The sequence below is a fragment of the Symphalangus syndactylus genome, chromosome 16, assembly GCF_028878055.3.
Source record: "Symphalangus syndactylus isolate Jambi chromosome 16, NHGRI_mSymSyn1-v2.1_pri, whole genome shotgun sequence".
Lineage (NCBI taxonomy): Eukaryota > Metazoa > Chordata > Mammalia > Primates > Hylobatidae > Symphalangus > Symphalangus syndactylus.
The window spans coordinates 23,956,161-23,979,028 of record NC_072438.2 but is presented as its reverse complement, the minus strand read 5'-3'; the positions used below and the strand labels follow the sequence as shown (position 1 = coordinate 23,979,028).

Below are 22,868 nucleotides of genomic sequence, written 5' to 3'. Positions count from 1 at the left end.
CAGAACTAAGTTCCACAGAGATCAAACAAATACACTTGACTCAAGGACACAAAATTGTCCTGCACTTTGTCCTGAAAGCAAAACCAACCAACCAATCAACAAACAAAAAGGTCAGAACGGGGTCAGGATGCAAGGGGATGCTAGCTAAAAATATAAAAAGATTTGAAGAGAATGCCCTTTTTTCAATGTCCTGGAAATTTAGTAGCTGATCTTGGCTGCTACATAAGCAAATGAGTTTTCTTTAAGATAAATCGCAGTCCTGGAACCTATCCAACTCATAAAACAGACTTACCCTTGCAAGCTGTGTAGACTGGCAGGGGAAACAATTACGTGAGGATAAGAAGAGTGTATTTCATATATTCAACCGAACTCATGAGATTGTTTAGATTCTACCAAAAAAAAAAAAAAAAAAATTAGGGTAACCTACCAGTTTCTCCTTACCTAGGCTAACTGGTTCTTCACTTTGCCCATCTAGTATACAGTATCGCAACAAGCATTAACTTACCTGCAGGACCGGGAGCTCCCTAAAGGCTGGAGCCATGTTTCTTCATGGTTTAACCTCCATTTCTTATCGCAGTGCCTGGTGCTAGGAAGTGCCCAACAAACATGCAGTGAAGACACCAGGGGATGGTTGGATGAGCCCTCCATGGATGGACAGAAGGATGTGTGCATTGGCCGCCGCCCTATTATTCATAAGGCAACCCAAATTTTCCCGTAATTTGTTCAGTCTCAGGACAAATGGGAGGAACAGAGAATGGTCAGGGTCACAACAGAGTGTTTTGTTTCATCTGACCTGTGAGTGGTGGATCTGGTAGATGAGGTAAGACCCAGCTCACAGCTGGAGAGCAAGAGTATCAAAGCTTATCTGATGTTGTGGCCAACACGTGGTAGCAAGACTTTCTCGAAAGCAGTAATATTCAAGGGTCATGGCAAGTGATAGTATTGTGGGGTTAAGGGCAGTAAGATCCCCTTGACTGAGATATGAAAGCAAGTGATAGCAGCTCTGGAGAAAGTTCTGGGCCCAGGAAAGAATTAGGGGTTTAATCGGCAACCCAAAGTAAAAACCCAAATGGATGGGCCAGATTGAGGATGGTTCTGTCTTGGGCACATGGCTGCAGAGGAATCATTAGATATGGATATTTAGGCAGCAATGCTAAATTCTACCCCCGGAAAGGACTGAGATCTTAATGCTCTTCTTGGGGATCCTGTTCCAACTCTCCTGTACATTCATCCTCTCCTCTCCAACCCGTCTGCACCTAACCATGCTTAAGTCTCTCCGTATTAAAAGGAAACAAACCAGCCAATCAATAAGCAAATTTTTCTTCTTGCAGCCCAGTGTTGTCCTTGTAATTGTCTCCACATCTTCACTTCCTTCTTGCTCCTCTTCTGTATACCCAGCTGCATATCTTTCTCCGTTCATGAGGTTGCCTTCAGTGATGACAGGGTGATGTTATTGTTGCAAAATCCACACATTTCAGTATGCATCCTCTTTGCAGCATCCAACATTGTTGACCACTTCCTCTTTCTTCACTTGACTTCCACAAGAATGCCGTCTGGTGGGTTTCTCCCTACCTTCTACTGCTCCTTCCTGGATTCCTTCTCCTAGTTTTCTGGGGTGCTCTTCTCTTATGCTATATACCCTCTGGTGAGATGTCATCCACTCTCTTGCCCCCACACCCAGATGCAAATGCTTACAAATCTACATTTCATCCTAGACTTCTCTTCAAATCGCCATACCTATATACATGTACCTATGTTCTGGACTTCTCTCCTTGGCTCTTCCATAGGCAGAAGAATGCCATTTAGATTCTGAGGCAGTTTTGGTTTTAAGGACCAAAATGAAACCGACAAGTGCCAAAATGATACACAGCAAAATTTGTTATAGACGAAAAGCTGACTTGAGAATCACAGATCATTGGTAATTTTTAAAGTTGAAAGAATTGCCTCATGAAACTATTTTGCTGGTTACAAAAAAAGGTAAAATACAACTGAAAATAGCAAAAACAGAAAATGGTAAAAAGTTATTATTGCTCACAAATTAACGAAAAATCAAAAAGAGTAGATGTCCAAAATTTGACATGGTAAAATAGTAGAGCTTAAACGACATTTACCATGTAAAAGTTGTATCTGTAAAAATTGACAAAGATGATGATAAAGAAGTTGATAAATCAAGTATTCATTGTAAAATGTACACAAGAAAGATTTTGTCCTGATGGAAACAGTGCTAGTAAAACAACAACACAGGAGGGAACAAATGGGAAAAGATTAAATCTGACCTAGGAAATAGGTCAAGAAATTAAACTAGCTTAATGAAGTTAACCCTGGAATAAGTCTTTACCACAAAATTCATCAGTGTTGATATCATCTTGATGGCAATGTTTATATTCAAGAACAAAAAAACAGCAGGGTCAAAACATACAAGAGCTCAAAATGATGTCAAAATGTCCTGCGCTCCCTCCGGGGACTTCAAATTCCACAATTTCCACACTGGACTCACTTTCCATTCCCTACCTATACCCTAAACTGCTTCTCTTGCATTTCCTGTCTCTGAGAATCGCACTGTCATCCCCAAGTCAAAATTCTGTACATTTCCCCCGAAATTTCCTCTCTCTTCCTTACGCACTTTTCCCCCACCTGTACACCGTATCACATCCTGCCTTTTCTGGCACCTAATTATCTCTCAATGCATTCTCTCCACCCCATTTCCACTGTAACTCCTGCTGTTAAGGCCATTAACACTTCTGGGCTACAGTCTCTTCACTGGTCATAGTGATTCTCTTGACTCCCTCAAACCATTCCACATGCCAGCAAGGAAAGTGATCTTCCTAAAATGCAAATCTAATCATCTACTCTTCACAGGTTCCCTCTGCCTTGTGCCTAGCTTGCAAGGCCCCTTGTAATATTTATATCTGCAGCCTAACCCCACCATCACAACTACACCTCCCTCTGTGCCTTAGACTTCCCATCCTCTCCCTGGCTTAAAGGCATTGCACACAGTTCTCCTTCTACCTCAAATCCTGCTGCTTTCAACCTAAACCCTATAACTCCTGTGCTAGTGAATCCTTACTCATCCTTTAAGAATTATGTTGCAACTATTTCCTAGTCTTTCTCTACTACCACATTATGAAGTTCTTAGGACAAAGTCATGACTTATTCACCTTTATATTCTTAATACCAAGTACAGTTACTCTTGCAATTACTGACATGTAATAGGACGTCTCCATATATTTGCTGAACTAATGAATGGAGCTTATTTAATCTTCACAACAATCCTGCATAGCAGGTATTACTATTGTTGTTTTAAAGAAGCTCAAAGAAGTAACTTGCCCCAGTCCCCACAGCAAGTAAGGAACAGTTTGGATTTAACCTGTATCAGTTTATAAGGTGCATGTTACTTCTATTCTACCATGCTCTGTCTTTCAACTGGATGCAACCAAAATACAGATGTGGAGACACAGTTCCTACAAATATGGGATTGAGAGCTGACAGGGGGAGTAATGCATTAAAAAATAGTTACAACACAGTGTGGTGTGCAGTTGTAGAGCATGAACCATGGCTGTATATTGAAAAGAATGGCCACGGGGGAATGGGAGGTTAAAAAGACTGTGAGGGGGAATATTAGAGCTGGGACTTAAAAGATGTGGAAGAGCTTGATTGGCAAAGTTGGGAAGAGAGTCCTGGGCAGATGTAGAAAATAAGTTGTTTTCTTATACATCAGTTACTGCAACAGAATAAGCTTAAGAAATTAATATTCCTTCTGAGTGTAGTATAGATGACAAAGCTGCTAATGCCAATATTTTGAAATTCTAAGATGATTAAATGTATAAGAGTATAAATCATCAGCAAGGATGATTTCTCAGAAGCATTGAGCATTATACTGAAAGCTTCTTTCTTGGATGCTGCCAGAGACCTCGGGCAGGCCATTATGAACGTATTTCTTCATGTCTTGTACTCATCAATGTATTCTACTAGGTTCCAAGTGCTAATTAAAATTGCACACTGACTGCCAAAGAAAAAGCAAAAGCGCTTACATTAAAATAATGTGTCTAAATTAAATGGCTCAAAACAGAGAGTCTGATTCCAAATTGACATACAGTTCTTACCCTACTGCGTAACTATGTGGGATTAGGCTGAGACTCAGACACAAAACTGAATACATAATGTCTTCTTCCTGATATTTATACTTACTCACAATAATCTAGAACTTTAAAGTTTACAAAAGACTGCTTCCAAGCCATCAACATCCCATTTCATCCCTTCAATAGACTGAAATGATTTGATTTGAGGTTTTGAGGCTAAATATGACACTTGATATGTGAAGAATACATTGCCTATCATTAAAATGTATCTGTGAGTTGCTGTCAAAAAATGTTAATCCTTAATGATTTGTTTTATAGCCAAACAAAACAAATTTTTTTTTTTTAAAAGTTTGTTCTACGAAAGTTATGCTGAAACAACTTTTCAGAAAAAAAAAAAGATGGTAAAATGTCTTAACTAGATACTGGACTTGGACATTGAGAATAAGACTTAATGCATAGTAAATGTTCAATAAACAGATTATTGTTCCAACTGTTCTTGTGAAAATTTTGTAGAAATGCAAGCAGATCACAATATATACCAGATTAAAAAAACAAACAAACAAAAAAAACGGAATTACTCTTCAACATGTGGAGATGGCAGAGAGGAAGTGTTGGCAACCTATTAATGCCCTAATTCCTCATTTCACTTCCAGGCCGTTCTTCCCCACTCTCCTTAAGTCAAAATGCCCTATCCCACCCCCACTTATGGCCTACTATTTAGCCTTGGAAACAGAAACTCTATCTTGAAGCTCTACTCAAACACCACGCATCTTCCTACCTCTCTCATTCTGCTCGTGCCCTAGCACCCACCTGTTAGGCCCTTCAGTTGCCATCCTCAGCCCTGTTTTCCATCTGGCAAACACATCTTTCCAGATCCATCCAAATGCCATTTCCTTCTAAGCTGACCTGGTCATCCCAAAGCAGAATTAATCTCTCCTCTGAACTACCATGGCACTTCATTCGGTCTTCCATTGTGGTACTTAGTGTATAGTAATGTAATTACTCGCGGGTGGGAAATTCATGTTATTTACCTTTGTTACTCTAAGGCTTTGTACCAGTACCGGACACATAAAATATGGTCAACAAATGTATGCTGAATAAGAAATACTAAAGACTGCTGATTGAAGGTAAGCAATTTCAGATAAACATTATCATTTACAATAGGGTACCTGAGCTCACCAGAAGGAAAATATTACAAACGAATGTCAGCATTTAATGTTAGCCTCAAATAACCCAAAAGGCACCTAAAAAATCACATAACTCTAGAGCCGAAAGGAGACTTTGAGACAATCTAGCCCACCTTCTGCTACATGAATTAGGTAATGATGGCCCAGAGCACATCCAAATTCCACAACTAGTAAGTGGCAAGCCTCCTGATTCCAAGTTTATAGCTTTCTCCATTACATTCTGCTACTCTCTATATGATGAACTTCTATAGCCTACTGCCATCATTCAAGATTACTTTTTTATGGTCTAGTCCCAAACAAATATTTCACCCACTTTGGCACACAGGCAAAAGAACAGATTGTTTTGAGAAAACTATCCATTAGTTAAAAACAAATGCTCGCATGGGTGAATCCACCTGTGTGTTTATATATGTCCCTGAAGGATTAACGGTTGCTGCCTTTCTAAAAGATTTAGCTTAAAAAAACACACACTCAGAAGAAAAACCTTTGCTGATAAGCTATTTTTAAAAAATACTCCTAACATAAAGAAAATTATTTGCTTTCAAGGGAGAAGCCAGTTATACTGTCCATAAAACACCAGTGAAGAAGTCTAATCCCACCAATTAGGCATCCTTTGTGGAACACTATTAAAATATCAGAGGGAAACAAATGACAGATTTGGAGTGGATATTGCATTGCCCAAAGTCAATGGAACCAACTGATTTTTGGACCTTTAATTACTTAATACAAGACTGATTTTGTTGGATGCATTAAGATAAAGTAGAAACTGTGTGTTTATCCAGCTAGTAAAAATAAAATAAAATTACATGAAACTAAGTACTGTTCAGAAAAAGAATATCTAGCCAAACATCAGATAATAAATATCAGAACTATAATAAATATTAAAATTGAATATTTAAAAATGGGTTGCAGCACTAGAAATGAATTATTTATATAAGACAATTGTGTTATTACACTGCTAAGTAGATGAATAAAAGGTCAGAGTGTAATTTAAAAGATAATGACCAGCATCTGATTTAGTCTCAGTTTTCTTAGCAATTGAATATTTATGTGTAAATTATATATGCCAAATTTGTAACCCCAGTGTATATCTGTCAAGAGTGGGCATATGCTTAGGAGAACGTGAATTAATGTTAGTACCAGCTTCGGCAAAGTATAATTAGGAGGATAAAACTGTCACAAGAAAATAATGCTTGCTAAAGCCACAATATGTTTTCTTTTTATTGCTATTTCAAAAAATTAACCACATTCTTCTATTCTCCTCCATGAAACTGTATACCTAAGTTATAGTATTTATTAAGCATCCACATGGAAGACAAGCAGGTAAAAGTGGTTCATTATTAGAAATTGATACTAAATCGGAAAATGTCAGAAACGAGAAGCATTTTACAAATAAACATAGGCTTAGAACTGAAAAGAGAATAGAATAATGCATATAAAAGAGCAATTTGAAAATCTAAGGCCTTGAAATCAGATAAACTAATTTCTAAAACCTGGAAAGCAGAAACCCTCAGATTTTTGAGAATCTGAAAGTTTATCATGCATTTCCAATAAATTTTGGTATGAAGGCAAAAGAGAGATAAATACTTGGGTTTGCCTAAAAGATAACAAACAATAGATCCTTGTAAGAGACTGCTTTCACTTTTTAATATCTCGGAAACAAGGAGAAAGAAAAGGAAAAACTGTCTGGATGGAAAACATTGATTAATGAACAGAATGAAAACTAATTACAAGAGCAGGATCACAGCCCAAAAGAGCTTAAAGGGCATCGATGTCAAGAGAAAAATTACTCAGTTACCTTAATCCATCATAGTTCAACCAGAAACACCAGAAAAAAGCAAAAAATTATCCTAAATATCATGTAAAATCTTCCAATTACCAACTACTATTTGATGAGTGGCCAAAAGAAGCAATAAATAACTTGCCACTGGGGAATAACAAAAAGAAAAAAAAAAAAAACAACTCTGAAAGGCAAAATTCAAAAGGACTAGCAACAGGAACTGGGTGGTAAATAAAATCTCCCCTGCTTCCTGAATTCCAAAATGAAAGCCTTTGCTAGCTAGAATTATAAAAAAGGATTTTTGACAGTTATCAACACATTTACTGGAAGGTCTGAATTTATTCTGCAAAAGGATTCTTGTTAATTAACCGACTAAATGATTAACATGGTTTGAAACAACATCTATTTATTTTCATCATGATAATGAGGAACACTGTTCTTTTTTCTTAAAGAGATAAATCTGGCATGGAAAGCCTGCTGAGTCATTAACCAGAGGCCCTTTCATTAGGATTTTGAAATTTTCCAGAAATTTAAAGTCCAGCACAAAATAAATTTTATATCTGATCATGAATAAAAGGCCCTATAAGCCAATAAGCCATGAAATTATATAGGTTCATACACTTTTATTACATAAACAGAACCTACCTTTAGGTCTTCAGAACATAATATCCTTTATAAAACACCCCTTTTAGCAAAGTATTGTTTTCAAAAAGCCCTATGTACAATGGTTTCTGTCATATATTCTCATGTCAAAGAAATGCTTTTAAAAATGATGTTGCTCATGACAGTTTTAGTTAAGGTGTAACAGGTATACTAGAATCAAAGGCACATTACTTAATTTGTGTTACATCTTCCAAGTTCTAAAGTGAACTGGTGTCCTTTAGAAATCTATGGAATAAAGCCCAAAGAGAATAAAACATAATGAGCATCAGTCCAAAAATGATCGCGAAAGATAGAAAATATTACTACTGAAACTCAGAAATTCAAACTCACACTAATTTAGTGCAAAGGCTTGTTCTGGGTTCAGCGGTGTATTTTCTTTCGAACACCAGCTGCAAAGCTGTTCAGATCTTTCAAAAACATCAACTCTTCTTTTTGACGGCAAAATGGTGAATGAATTAAATTCAGAACTACATTTGTGAAGACACATGACATTTATGATTCATGAAATAGAAGTCATGTAATGCTAAAATAGAGTTTCAACTGAGAAATACAGATTTAATTAAAACTGTGCTTTATTCAGTGTTTGAATCCATACTACGAAAATCAACTGTACAATGATTACTGAGTAATCATCTCAAATATAACTTCAGGTGCTGTTTAATGTCACCTTACAGCAGAGTTCTTAGACTCAGGTGTGCATGGGTACAATATTGGAAATTTGTTCAAAATGTAGAAACCCTGAGGCCTGGTGTGAGAAACACAGCCTTCGAGTTCTGGAAGGTCACTGAGAAACCATCACTTCTCCTCATGCCAAGGAATGAAGGACTAATGCATAGAACATAAAGGTACATAAAAACTTACATGTCTTTGTTGTGTTATCAACACAATTATTGCATTTGAACTCTATGCATTCAAATCTTAGACTCAATTACAAAGTGACTCTAAGCATTTCATATTTTTCTACAAATGTTGATAGTGCAGGCCTGTCTACTATTTTTAACTCAGAAGGGAGTTGCATGGAGTTTAGCCCAGTATTTTGGAGCTAGAAGGAAGGATGGGTCATTGAGTCCAATACTCTACAGGTCAGAAAATGAAGCAGAAATGGGTCACCTGTGCTCCTTTGATCAAAGACTTTAGTTGAAGGGTCAGAGAGAATCCAGGCCATCTCCTGACTCGGGATTCTTTCAAGTTAGCAAATATGTGATGTTTTTATTACTCAGGAAAAGTGTATAGAACTACTTTCAAAAATACTTTAGGGACAATACACTAGAAGTGTTATCAAGAGATAAATTGCTTTGTAGTTAAGTGAAAACTACAGCCTAAATGAAAGGGAGAATAAAGGAAAATCGTATTTTTTTCAGCTTTCATTATACAAAAGATGTTGCCCCAATTTACCAATGAAAAGACACTGAGGGCCACAGTGGCCCTCTGAGATCCTCTTTCCAGGGTCACATAGATGAAATATGTGGCCAAAACAGTATCTTTCCCAAGGCTTATAACTGTAGGCCCTTGTACTACACTGTGCTATATCTGGTAGGAAAGAATATAGATATACAAACTAAAAAACACCACTTATTTTAAAACTTGTTATTTCATGAAATGGCAGACCATAATGATTTGGTGTGGACATTAAACAAAAAGCGTTTATATGCCTCATTAAGATAATTTTCTGGAGCTTGGAATCCATGGTTTATACATAATGGGTTCAGTATATTTTGTTTAGCCACAAAATCACTACTGTTAAATCTTTAATTACTGAAATATGAAGTTATGCAATTTATTTTTGAAGTCTGTGTATGCTACTCACCAAATTTTTCTTGTTTAAAAAATATTGTTTTGCAATTTTCAAAATACATTAGCCTCATAGTGCATATAGCAACCATTAGACTTTATCAATCTCTGATTTCTGAACTCACATCCAATATTCTTCACTTTCCTCTGTTGAAATTATTCCCCACTAGTGGAGTATAGAGTTTTTTTTCTTTCTAGTGCAATGACATGCTATGGCACACCATCTTATTGTTTGTGAAATCAATATTTAAGTTGATTCAGGAAAAGTGTACCGAACTAATTTCAAACATCTTTTAGGGACAATTCACTAGAATTGCCCCTAAAACCAGTTATAAGATAAAACCAGGATCTGGATAACAATGATGGACAATATTGTCATTGTCATCCAGATTTTGGTTTTATCTTATAACTTAACTCAGAATGTTATTTGATGCCTATTTAATGGCTAGGGTTGCTATGTTTCTTAAATACTCATATTGTTTTTCTAATGGTAATACCATAAATCTAAGCCTGTATTTTTCTTTTTCCAACTGATATAAAGTGCATTATGATATTTTAACTATTTATCTTCCTCAGAGAACTGCTGGTTCTTCTATGCTGCATAAATATTTCTTGTTTTAAGGTAATTTGTAACCTAGCATTTTGAAGATTCCAAATACATATTTGAAAATACCATTTTCCTGGATTCTGACTAAGTTGCAATATGTTGAATTAACTCAAATAAAACAACTTTCCATATGCAATAAGCTATTGATTATCTGATTATCAACACCTATACAAGGGAAGAATAGCGTTAACTGAACAAATTATTTTTACTAATGCTGTTTTTAAATGCTTTTTTGTATGTTGACTTCAATACGGGTTTGTTTGAAATTGTGCAGTTTCACATGTCAGATAGAATAAAGCAGCTTCAGTGAAAAGATTCAACCGAACAGAAGCTACAAGTCCCTCAACTTGCCCACATTCGCATTCCCACATTTCCTATTTGTTCCTCCTGCTTCTTGAGGCAGTACCTAGCCTTGGCACGGCTGCTTCCTTCTCTTTTTTTTTTTGGCACGGCTGCTTCCTTTTTTTTTTTTTTTTTTGAGACGGAGTCTCACTATGTCGCCCGGGCTGGAGTCCAGTGACGCGATCTCGGTTCGGTTCACTGCAACCTCCGCCTCCCGGATTCAAGCGATTCTCCTGCCTCAGCCTCCCGAGTAGCTGGGAATACAGGCGCCCGCCATTACGCCCGGCCAACATTTGTATTTTTAGTAGAGACGGGGTTTCACTACGTTGGCCAGGCTGGTCTGGAACTCCTGACCTTGTGATTCGCCCGCTTCAGCCTCCCAAAGTGCTGGGATTACAGGCGTAAGCCACCGTGCCGGGACCTCTCTCTTCTATTTAAATGGATAGGCACAGCCTTTGGAACTGAATGACTTTCCTCAGGCCTCATAATAGAAAATGAGGAAAGTCCATTCTGACAACTGGCTGCCTTAGGAAACAGAATTTGGGATTCCTACCCTGCCAGCTCCTGTTGAGTCAAAGGCAAAGGCGATAACCCAATAAATGTGGTGAGACAGTAAATGGAAACTGACATAAACATAGCAATAAAAGCCTACTTCCTTGAAAATCAACACATAAGGGAATGGGTATGATTTTACACCATAAAACATCAGAGAATAATAGAATTTGGGCTGAAGAAAGCTCAGAAAGAAGCCACAACATTTTCCCTACCTTTTGATTTTCAAAACGGTTAAGATTTGTCGAGAGTATTTGTTTTCAATTGTTTCAGTGAGGCTCAGTTTTGACCACATGCAAACAAAATAGAGAATTTCATGGAGGATGGTCACAGGATTGGCTTAAAAATGTAATCCTGTGAACTGTCCCGTTTCACAAATAATAAGGTTCCGACGGCTGCACCGAATGTTCCTCCTTTCAACGAGGCTGGGCCGAGTTTGGGCTCCCATTTGCTGGGGCATTTTTAGTCCATCTTGGGCTCTCACCTCTGCCTCCTGCTCAGCTGTCAGAATGCCAGGCGGCTCTGCAGCCCAAAGCTGCCCACTCCGTTTTAAACTTGCTCAGTTTGCAATCAGGTAACCCGCTACTGACGACAGAACCCTCAAGGCCCATTTATATGCGGTTCTCAAGTTTAGGTCTAGGGAAGTTTCCAGGAAGCTTAGTGTTCGGGGAGGAATTCGTTTTGCTTTTGCTAATCAGAGACACAAAAGCACAGCCAAGTCACGAAGCTAGCACACGGGAAATCGACGTACCACTGTCCCCTCACCGGAGCGCGCAACAATCACTTGGGGAGCGGGCAAAAGGTCCCCACCTTCCCCGAGCCTGGGGCACCTTCGCGCCCACGGCCCCAGCTGGTGGTGGTCTCGACACCCCGCTCAGTGCGGGGTCACACGCCAGAGCTGGAAAGGGGAGGTCCAGCCCCAAGTAAAGCGACACAATAAGGACACAGTGGTGACCAAGGGCTGTCTCCTAACCCCAGTCCCAAAAGACAGTGTGGAAAGTCCGTCGGCGCGCCAGCCCTTGAAGCTCTCTGCTGGTCCGGCCGCGGCCCCTCCCCTGCGCGTCCCCACCTGTTGTGAAGCTCCCCAAGCTCCTTCTTGCCCAAATGCTTTGGAAACTGCCAAAGGACACTCAGAGGCCAGAGAATGTGACAGGCAAGCATAAATATGCAGAAGAGATGGAACCAAAATAGCGGGCACGCAGGGCCGGCGCTCGCGGGGGTCGGGGATCTGGAGCCCGGCCCCCGCCGCCGCGGCCGCGCCAGCAGTGCCAAGACCTGGCGGGCGGCGCCGGCGCACTCCGGGCACCGAGTCTGCAAAAGGGGCCCTGAGCGGGCGGCCGGACACCTCGCAGACTGCGGGCAGCGGCGGTGGCGGCCGCCTCCCCGGGGCTCCACGGCCGACCCGCCGCCCGCAGCCGCCATCCCTGGCCCGCTCCTGCCGGGTCCCCGACCCGAGCCCCGGAGGCGCCCGCTCTGCGCGACCGCGCAGCCCGGCTGCATGGAGCCCGGCGCGGTGCCCCGGCCGGCCGAGCCAGCCACGGCGCGAGAAACTGCCGCCCGCCACGGCGATGGCAGGAAGAAGATGGCGGCTGCCGTGGCGGCGGCGGCGTCCTCACACGCGTCGCTGACGCCAATGGCTCGCGCCGCTCGGCGGGCCACGGATGGCGGCGGCGGCGGCGGCGGCCCGGGCTCCGGCGAGGGGCGGGGCGAGGCGGGGAGGGGGCCGGCCGGAGGCGGAGGCCGGGCCAGAGGCTGGAGGGAGGCGGCGGGGACAGTTTGTTGTGCTCGGAACATGGCTGGCGTCGGCGACGCGGACGCCTCGGGAGAAGGCGGCGGTGGCGGGGTGGACGGCCCGCAGCGGGACGGCCGCAGCGAGGCGGAGCAGCCGGGCGGCAGCGGCGGACAGGGGCCCCCGCCGGCGCCTCAGCTCACAGAGACGCTGGGCTTCTACGAGAGCGACCGGCGGCGGGAGAGGCGCCGGGGCCGCACAGGTGAGGCGGGCGGCGGTAGGCCGCGGCGGGCGCCGTGGGGCGGACTGGGGACCGAGGGCGGCGGGGGACGCCTTGGGACCCCGGCCCCCGAGCCGTGCGGCCGCCGCTGCCTCCCGGGGCTACCTAGGCTGTGGGCGCGCTGAGCCGCCAAGGCTGCCGAGGCTCCGCGGCCGTTGACAGCTCCTCGGGCGGGTTCCGCGCGCAGCCCCGAGGCCCCGGCCGCGCCAGGCCGGGTGTGCACTAGAAGAGGTCTGCGGCTGGGAAAGTTCTGTCCGGGTCCCTGCACCGCCCTCGGAAGGTCTTAGGTTGGCGGGCATCTCCCACGTCTTGGAGCCCAAACGTGAGAAGCACACGGCTGATTTCTTAATTATATTCATGCCAAGGTGACTTTTTGTTCTGTATTTTAAGCGAACTTGAGCCATAGAAACCTGTTAACTTGCCTTCCAAATAGATTTTTCACAGACAGCTGACAGTGTGGTAGTGACCATGAAGTTCAGTAGTTTTGCCCAGTACAGAAATATTTAACACTCCATAAAATGTTGCATCTGAACTTTTCCTAACTGAAACTTATGCCAAAAAAATTACTAGGTGAGAAAATGTGTACTTATGAATCCTACATTCAGTGACCAGTTTTAAATGTATTGTTACAATGTTACAGTTCCTATAAGCTCTAGGTTTTTATTGTCATTTTAAAAGAATTTCTAAAACTTGCATTTGTATTCATTTGCAGTTGCAAATTAGTTTTAAATGAAAAAAGATTTTGAGATGGATGTTTTCTTAAATATAGAGTGAACCCAACGTTTTAATCCTCAAGCTTTAAACAGCAACTGAACCATAACTCCATTAAATTTCTTCCAACTAAGAAATTATTTCTGTTGTCCAAAAGGGGCTGTGTTAGCCGTTATTTCCTGCAGTTCATGCAAATCACTTTAAGTTGTGAGGCTGATTACATCATTGATTGTATTTGAGTATTGAAATTTTTAAAGTACTTAAGGGGCATAAAGTTGATCAGATGAGATTCTAATTGATTTGCTGATTCCCAGAACTGGACGTAGGTTCGATTTTGAAGCAGTCTATATCTTTGGAAAATTACAGACTGTCTTGTTTGGTCTTTTTGAATTAACCACTTAAAAATTCTCAACCATACTTTATTTGGTTTAGTTCTCAGTTAAACATTTGCTTTCAAGAGTATTTACTTTCTGAATTGGCAGGATCTAAGTAAGACAAAATATCAAATCTCTCAACTGTCTGTTTACTTACTTAGACTTGAATATTAAAAGCACTCTGTTGTAAATAGAGATAGATGTAGCCAGGCTTCACTATACTTTCTTTAAAATATTTCTCAGTTGCAGGAAAGCCACCATTTTCAAAGCCCTTTTTTGTTGTTTGCATGGAGAGGAAATGAAGTTGTTTGAAGCCTATTGATGAGCACAGATCTTGAGCTTGCAGTATCACTTAACACTTCTTCCCTGGCTTTTTCTGGGACTGGATACCTGGACTTCCATGGACTTCATTATACCACGTATCCATTTTTCACCAACATGGCTCACCATGTTTAAGGCTGGATTTTTTTTTTAACCCATAGTTGCAGGAAGTCATTATCAGGGAGATGCCTCTAGGTTTAGCTGTTGGGGTAGTCCATGTTCTTTCCCCAGTTCCATTGATTTTATGTGAGGAGATGTCAGTGGCCACTCCTGCTTTACCAAGTCACACTAGCCTTGGCGATCAGGATTTAGGTGAGAATTCAAATTCTAGTAGTATTTCAGCTGGAGCCACTGGCCAGTGTTCACTCTGAGCCTCCACATGAGCCCCTCCTTCTTTTCCCCTGGTGTCCCTGCTCTGCTAGTCACATAGCTCCTGCCACTGCTAGCACCCAGTCTGTAGCTCTGATAACGACATTTGTTAAAGGTGTCCCCACTAGAGACTGAATTATTTTAGTCCTTATTCAGTGCCCAGGCTGCTAAGTCTAGCGCCGCCCTCTTCCCCTGCTCTGTAATCCCTCCTTCCCCTCCTTTTAAGAACTTAAAAAAACGATTCCCTAGGAGCTGGCCTGGGTCAGAGGGCCTTTGAGTGGCAGCACCTAGAGTCATTTGGATAGCATTTCTCCCTGAATCAAACTAGTCCTCCAAGGCTAGATGCTCGGACTTAAGGTATTACTTGTCGATTTTTTATATTCTTGTGTGCCTCTGAGAGTCTAGCACCCCTGCTCTTGAGATCCAGATCCCCCTGCAAGTTAAGGCAACCTTTGGCTTTCTTTTTGAAAGTCATAATCTTAGTGTCTTAGTGGCTGAACCATCAGTCAGTTCCAAAGTTCCCTTTATCATTTCTCACAAGGAATTTAGAGCTCCTACAGATAAGACATTTGTTGATCAGTCCCACCAGCCTAGAATTCCCTAAATGAATGTACATGTTAGGTACTTATCCAAACTCTTTCCATCTGAATAAAATAAATCAAAACGTGGTGTCTGAGGTTCACTTTTTGTTTTATATCTCTGCTTGTTGATTTATATGTTTAGAAACTCGGTATGCGTATTTGTCTGTATGAATAGCTGTGTATGCTCTATATTGTATTATACATGTGTCTCCATTAAGTCTAAGCTTTCTTTTCCTCATCGCTTTGTTCTCAGAACTCCCGTTCTGACTTATATTTAGCCTGGCAATAGGCTGAAGCAAGTCTCAGATGCGAGTACTTAACACCTTTTAACATAGTTAGAATTGGGAATCCCACTCATCATTCCTATTTTTATTTACTCTCTCAGAATGGTCATTGTGTATTCTCTTGTTGCATATGTGGTTACTGGCCTTGGACTCTGGATATAGTGGTTATCAAGAACTGCAGATTGATCTCTTCTGTATTTTCTTCCTGTCCTTGAACATACTACCAACTTCTGTTGTTCCTTTTGACATAAAACCAAATAATCAATATTATGTTTTTGTGCTTGTTCCCCACTTGATTCATCTGCAGAAGTCCTAGGTAGGAGAGTTTCTGTATAGCCATATTTTTGTTTAGGAATCTAAGTACAGCAAATCAACTTTGGACTAAGCATTAGGAAATCTGTGTTTTTGGCTTGGTTGGGTTGTTGAATTGCTTTGTAAACTCTGTGCTTGCTTAGACTGCTTGCCTAATCTGTTTGGTTCTGTTTCATAATGCCACTACTAGATAGTTCAGTATCTGAAGCATCTAAGTTGCTTCTAGTCACCGTGGAGACTTAACAGAAGGCTTGGTGTAAATAAGGGTAGCACCTGTGAGGATAAAAGAGTACCTGTGTAATGCAGGTGTTGGAGATGCATGGGGATAGGTATTGCTTGTACAACAAGAAAGCCTGAAGTCAGGTATAGGTGAACATATTGTTTCTACTGGTAACAGTGCCATGGACCCATTTCCTTCCTCCTCTAATAGTGACTCTGGGCTTCTAAAACTTCACCTTATTATCCATCTCTTTTGCCTCTCTCCTCTCCCTTTAACCATGGTTAGACCTCTTTTTGCTTCACCTCTGTTAGAGATGGAGCAGAGGCAGGAAGAAAGACTGAAACCCAGAAGAGTCAACTGAATTTTTAGCAATACCATCAAAAGATTTAGAGTGGGACGAAGGTTTTAACTATTCATATTACCTATGTCTTATTCTTTGTGTAATTGAAAATTTGTCAGTTTCTTCTTACAAATACATTTTTATTAAAATATGTTTTCATTTAACCAGTCTTTACCTGTATCACATAGTTATCCCAGTGGCCCCAAACTTAACCTAATGGATGATTAAAGGGTGACTGATTCTAAAATTATGATCTAGAGCCAATTAATTTGTTTACAAAGAAAAATAAAAATAATTATAAAACCGGGAAATTACTTGGAGTAACCACAAACCAGATACAAAGTAAAATTAGCTGCTTCTGACAAACTATTGCTTTGCTTTTAAAATTCTCACTTGCTTTAATTAGTATATATAGACCAAATGAACAATGAAAAGTTACTTATTTTGGTTTTTGATCAGTTCAGTGTCTTGGCTTTTTACAGTTTTTAACTTTAACTTAGTTTACGCTCTGAAATTCAATCCTAGCAGCTCATTTGTGCTCCAATTTGGGGACTACTTGCATAAAAGAAGTCTCTAGAAAGCCTATATAGCATTGACTGTCAAATTAATGATATTCTATTTTCATTTGTAATCTTTTGCTTTATAACCTTATGACCTTGGAAAAAGTCACTCCTTTGTTTATACCTGTTTTCCATCTATACATTTATAAATATTCTACTCTTTACTCCTGTAAATGAGACTATAAAACATTTTTTTGAACATCTTAAAAACTTGAATATACTGTGTGAAATGGTTCTTTTACTTAATGTTTGACTTAGGAAGGCAGAATTGCTGTTGTATTATTGGTCCCCAGAAAAGCTGATTACTAATTGGCCTTGTACGAGAGTGTGTCTCTGTTTAATAAGCTTATTTAATATTTTAGTGTAACCTTAATAAAGTTTACTAAAGTTTTATGTTATTTAAGACTATGGAGATATGCATGTTTCATATTTTCCTAACAGTTAACCAGTATTACTTTCCAACTTTTTAAATGCTCAATGCTATTTTAAGAAAGATATATTTAGACATATTACTGAACATATAAATATGTTTATGATTACTCATTACTTTTAATTAATACTTTTTAATCTTAAGTTCTTATTTCTAAAATAAGTTTTCTTAGAAGATAATTAAACATTGTGTGTTTTCTTTTAGGGGTGAGGAAAAAGCAATTTATACTATGCTTTTTCTGAATTTAAGTTCTGGATCCCAGAGCAATTCTGTGGTAGGAGATGATATCATGTAAAAATATGCTGGAGGGGCTGGGCGCGGTGGCTCACCCCTGTAACCCCAGCACTTTGGGAGGCTGAGGCGGGTGGATTGCCTGAGCTCAGTAGTTCGAGACCAGTATGGGCAACACGGTGAAACCCTGTCTCTACTAAAATACAAAAAATTAGCCGGGTTTGGAGGTGTGCGCCTGTAATCCCAGCTACTTGGAGGCCGAGCCAGGAGAATTGCTGGAACCCAGGAGGTGGAGGTGGAGGTGGAGGTTGCAGTGAGACGAGATCGTGCCACTGCACTCCCGCCTGGGCAACAGGTGACAGAGCAAGACTCTGTCTCCAAAAAAAAAAAAAAAAAAAAAAAATATATATATATATATGTACGTATGTGCTGGAGGAATTGATTTGGATTTATGATTGGTATTATTTTCCTCATGTTACATGTTCACAGTTGACGGCTGGGCGCAGTAGCTCACACCTATAACCCTAGCACTTGGAGAGGCCAAGGCGGGTGGATTGCTTGAGCCTAGGAGTTCAAGACCAGCCTAGGCAACATAGTAAAACCCTGTCTCTATAAAAAATACCAAAGTTAGGTGGACATGATAGCATGTGCCTGTAGTCCCAGCTGCTAGAGAGGCTGAGGTGGGAGGATCACTTGAGCCCTGGAGGCAGAGGTTGCAGTGAGCCAAGATTGTGCCACTGAGCTGCAGCCTGGGCAACAGAGTGAGACCCTATCTCAAAAAAAAAAAAAAGGAAAATTCACAGTTGACAAAACATAGTTCTTCTAATGTTGAAGCACTTGTTTATGTTATAATTAAATAGTAAAATGTTTCTTCTTTTTTTTTTTTTTTTTTTTGAGATAGAGTCTCGCTCTGTCACCAGGCTGGAGTGCAGTGGTGCGATCTCGGCTCACTGCAACCTCCACCTCCCGGGTTCAAGCAACTCTCCTACCTCAGCCTCCCGAGTAGCTGGGACTGCAGGCGTGCACCACCATGCCCAGCTAATTTTGGTATTTTTAGTAGAGATAATGTTTCACCATGTTGGCCAGGATGGTCTCCATCTCTTGACATCGGGATCTACCCGCCTCGGCCTCCCAAAGTGTCTATTTTTAAAAGACTTTTACTGAATGATATTTCTTCCTGGTAAGATTGGGATAAATGAACTAAAATTAATTGACATCTTAAAAACTGAAATCAGTGTTCAGAAAATAAATATTTGGATTATTGGAAAAATACTTATTCTTAAAACGTAAAGGTAGATGTTTGGCATAACAAATGAGAGTGACTGTTTTGCTTAGAAGGAATGAAATACCACAAAAGTCTGACAGTAGTTAAGATGTACTTAGCTATCAGAGTTCTTGGTGATACCCACAGGTAAAGAACAGTGGCTTTGCTAAATAATTAACCAGTCAACTATAGCCAAAATTATAGGACAGATAAGTTCAGATAGGTCTATAGAATTCTAGAGAGCAATGTTTAACAAAATAAAAACAAGCGAAACACTGAAACGCAGGTGTACCTTGGCACTGGAGATTGAGTGGCGCTCTGGGAAATGCAGCCTTCTCCAGGAAAAGGTGGGAGTGGTCCCGGCGAGCAGAAGCAGCGAGGCTAACTCGATGGCTCCAGCAACGAGGCAGTGTACCCTCCTACCTCTTTCACCATGAATCACAGCCAAATTATAATTGTCAGAGAGATGGTTGATCATTTTGATATAGGGGAGAGAGCACGCTGGACTAGGTACTATTCCCAATTTGTCACTTAGCCTTTCAATGACTTTGGACAAGTCTCTCAACTTCTGTGAACCTCAGTTTTTTCATAATATGAAAGTGGACAAAATATGGACACCATTAATTGCTCTCTTTAGCTCTCATGATTGTTGCAAGAATTGTATGAAGCAATGTGTGCAAGACCTTTGTAAACTGCCTTATACTGTAAAGTAGGAGGATCCTAATCCCTACGCAGGAGTAGGTGAGAAGGAGGTAAGACAAAGCTTTCAAGATATTTAACCTTATGAAACTTTGTTGTTGTGGTTAGTATTTCTTCAATGTATCATTTAAAACCATTCCCCAGCCTATTAGCATCGCGCTAGTTGTACGCAAAGATTACCCTTACGTTCAGAACTCACCGGCAGGGCTGGACTTCGAGAATATAGGGATACATGGGGCCTGCTCTTAGAAAGTTCATGGTCTTGTAAGGGAGCAACTAGTAAAGAGTGTAGCTTCACAGAAGTCAGCCCAAGGTGCACTGGGAGCACAGGTAAAGGGGAGGGACAGAGGGCTCCTAATTTTCCAGAAGTAACGCAGTGGCCTGTTTACAAAGGCACTTGAGGCAATAATAGGCAAAGCTATCTAATGGTGAAAAGCACACACTCTAGCCATAGACTGCTTGACTTTGAATTCTGGCTTTTCTGCTTGCTTCCTGTGTGACCTTGGAGATCTCCTTTGCCTCTCTGGGCCTTGGTTTCTTCATCTGCAAAATGGGCATAACAGTAGAACCTGTTTCATGGTTATGAGAGCTGTACACTCAAAATAGGTTATGTTTTTATTTGACTTTTTATATTCTTTGTTGTAGAATCTAAACTAGTGTTTATAATTAAAATTCTTGGATATCTAGAGGTAGAATCCGGACACAGCACTGTTTTGTACTTGTAATTAAAACACTCAGTATTTATATTGTATGATAACATATACAGAAAGTTACTTAGATGATATAGGTTGTTAGATATACTTATTTGTCATATTACCTTTTAATGATAGAGCTAGGATTGCAGAAATAAACATTAGATAACCACCAAACCAGAACTGATTAATACTACAGTACTTGTGAAGTTAATATGAAGTAGTTGGCTGGGCGTGGTGGCTCACGCTTGTAATCCCAGCACTTTGGGAGGCCGAGGCGGGTGGATCACGAGGTCAGGAGATCGAGACCATGGTGAAACCCCGTCTCTACTAAAAATACAAAAAATTAGCCGGGCGTGGTGGCGGGCGCCTGTAGTCCCAGCTACTCGGAGAGGCTGAGGCAGGAGAATGGCGTGAACCTGGGAGGCAGAGCTTGCAGTGAGCCGAGATTGGGCCACTGCACTCCAGCCTGGGCGACAGAGCGAGACTCCGCCTCAAAAAAAAAAAAAAAAAAAATATGAAGTAGTTGAAGACACCGTGTCATGCTTTGCAGTTTTTATATACTTTCATACAAATACTCTCTTAATCCTTTGATGATTCCGTGGATAAGGCAAACAGTTGACAGGTATTAAAAAACTGCTCTAAGCTTCCATTTTCTCTTCGGTGAAATTGACATCTGTGACTGGAGCAGGGTCACAGGACTAATGTTTAAGACAGCTGGTACCAGGACTCCCTTCCTCTGATTGCTAATCCCATGCTCTTCTGTGGATCATAACACAACTCTCATTATGGTCAAAGCTGTCATCTCCAGTCACCAGAGAAGACACCATTGTGGAGAATAATTTTCCAAATAAACCTTTTTTTTTTTTTTTTGAGATGGAGTTTCACTCTTGTCACCCAGGCTGGAGTACAGTGCATGATCTCGGCTCACTGCAACCTCTTCCTCTGGGGTTCAAGTGATTCTCATGCCTCAGCCTCCCAAGTAGCTGGGATTACAGGCGCCTGCCACCACGCCTGGCTAATTTTTTGGATTTTTAGTAGAGACGGGGTTTTGCCATTTTGGACAGGCTGGTCTCAAACTCCTGACCTCAGGCGATCCTCCCACCTCGGCCTCCCAAAAGTGCTGGCATTACAGGCGTGAGCCACTGTGCCTGGCCCCAAATAAACCTTTTTATTTAATTTGCTTTTTAAAATTGAAAATGATTGTGCAGTAATGTGTTTCTGTATCTCTTTAACCCAGATGGCATTCTTGTGGGCTGCCTAATTTCTTTCCTTGCACTTAGTGTGGATAATGAGGATCTCCTTATTCCCAAACCCAGGGTACTCACTGGCTGTGACTGCATCATGGCACCCTGTTCCCTCAGGGGGTTTGAGGTTCAGGTACCCGTTGGGTTACCTTTATAGTCACTTAGCTACACGTACAGAGTAGAGGCTCCTGAATCATCAGCAGCTGCTACATTGAGTGAAGCTTTTCACTCCTTCCCTGCTAACTCCCTGAGTCTCAGAACAATTCTGTCACAATCACAAGTTCTTTTCTCAAGTATCTGGTATGCTCTTCTTTTGCCACTTCTGATTTTTGTTTTATATTGGTACATTGTTATTTATTAAGCAATCCCATTACTGTTGAACATTTTGATTAATTCCACTTTTGTTTTCATATAGATCATCTTTCAATAGAGAAATTCAGTGGTAATGAAAAATGAGAAAATGCCAGAAATTATCATATCAGAAGGGACAAATCACCCATATGAAAGTTTAGCTCAGTTTGCCGTTTACATCACTTCCTCAATTCTGTGTCAGTTCTGTTCTTTGCTGCCTGACTCCTAAAGAGACTAGTTTGGCCACTCCATTTTATGTCTGTAATTCTTTCTTTCTTAGTCACTTCCCTTTCCATTTCGTTTTTAGCTTTTCACTGTCTGATTCTGTTTTTGTTCTCTATGATTTTTCTTCTTCTCCTCTGACCTATATAGTATTTTAGCAAACATTTGTTGAGTACCTGTTATGTGCTGGGTCCCAGTGATGCAAAGGTGAACGAGAAAACCAGACAAGAAAAAGAATGTAGTATGCTGCAGAAAATCATAGGCAGGTGCAGGTACTGTGGAAGCCGAGTAGGGGAAAGGACAGGCTCTGCCAGAGGAACTTAGGGAAGTCTTCACAGAGAGGGTACCGTCTGGGCATGTTCACTCCTGGAAAATTGGTAGGGGATTCTCAGACCAAGGAGCAGTGTGAACCCATTGACATGTTTGGGAGAAATGAAAAGTAGTATAAAAAGAAAATTGTGACCTAGAGATTCAGGGGAGGCAGGTGTGAAGCATGACTAAAGAGATGGCCTGTGTCCAGTCGTAGAGGTTCTGGGATGGCCTGCACTGAGGAGGTAGGACTTTATTCTGGAGGTAATGAAGAACCACTGAAGGGTTTCAGCAGAACCATATCTGATCTGTGTGAGCTGCTGACTGGCTGCCAGGTGGGG

General features: G+C 41.1%; 1 protein-coding gene and 1 pseudogene across 2 annotated transcripts in view; one reads left to right on the top strand and one right to left on the bottom strand.

The window, feature by feature from the left end:
- Positions 1–12,562, bottom strand: part of LOC129464391 (uncharacterized) — a 63,699-nt pseudogene extending 51,137 nt beyond the window's left edge.
- A 158-nt stretch (positions 12,563–12,720) lies between these two features.
- TAPT1 (transmembrane anterior posterior transformation 1) overlaps positions 12,721–22,868 on the top strand; it is a 65,852-nt gene continuing 55,704 nt past the window's right edge. The window contains exon 1 of one of the 2 annotated variants that reach the window (XM_055245664.2): positions 12,721–12,992. In XM_055245664.2, coding sequence (XP_055101639.1) covers positions 12,794–12,992 — 199 coding nt within the window. In that variant the 5' untranslated portion in view covers positions 12,721–12,793. Of the gene's footprint in view, positions 12,993–13,195; positions 13,376–22,868 lie in introns of those variants that run through there. The other variant, XM_055245665.2, reaches the window with a different exon arrangement.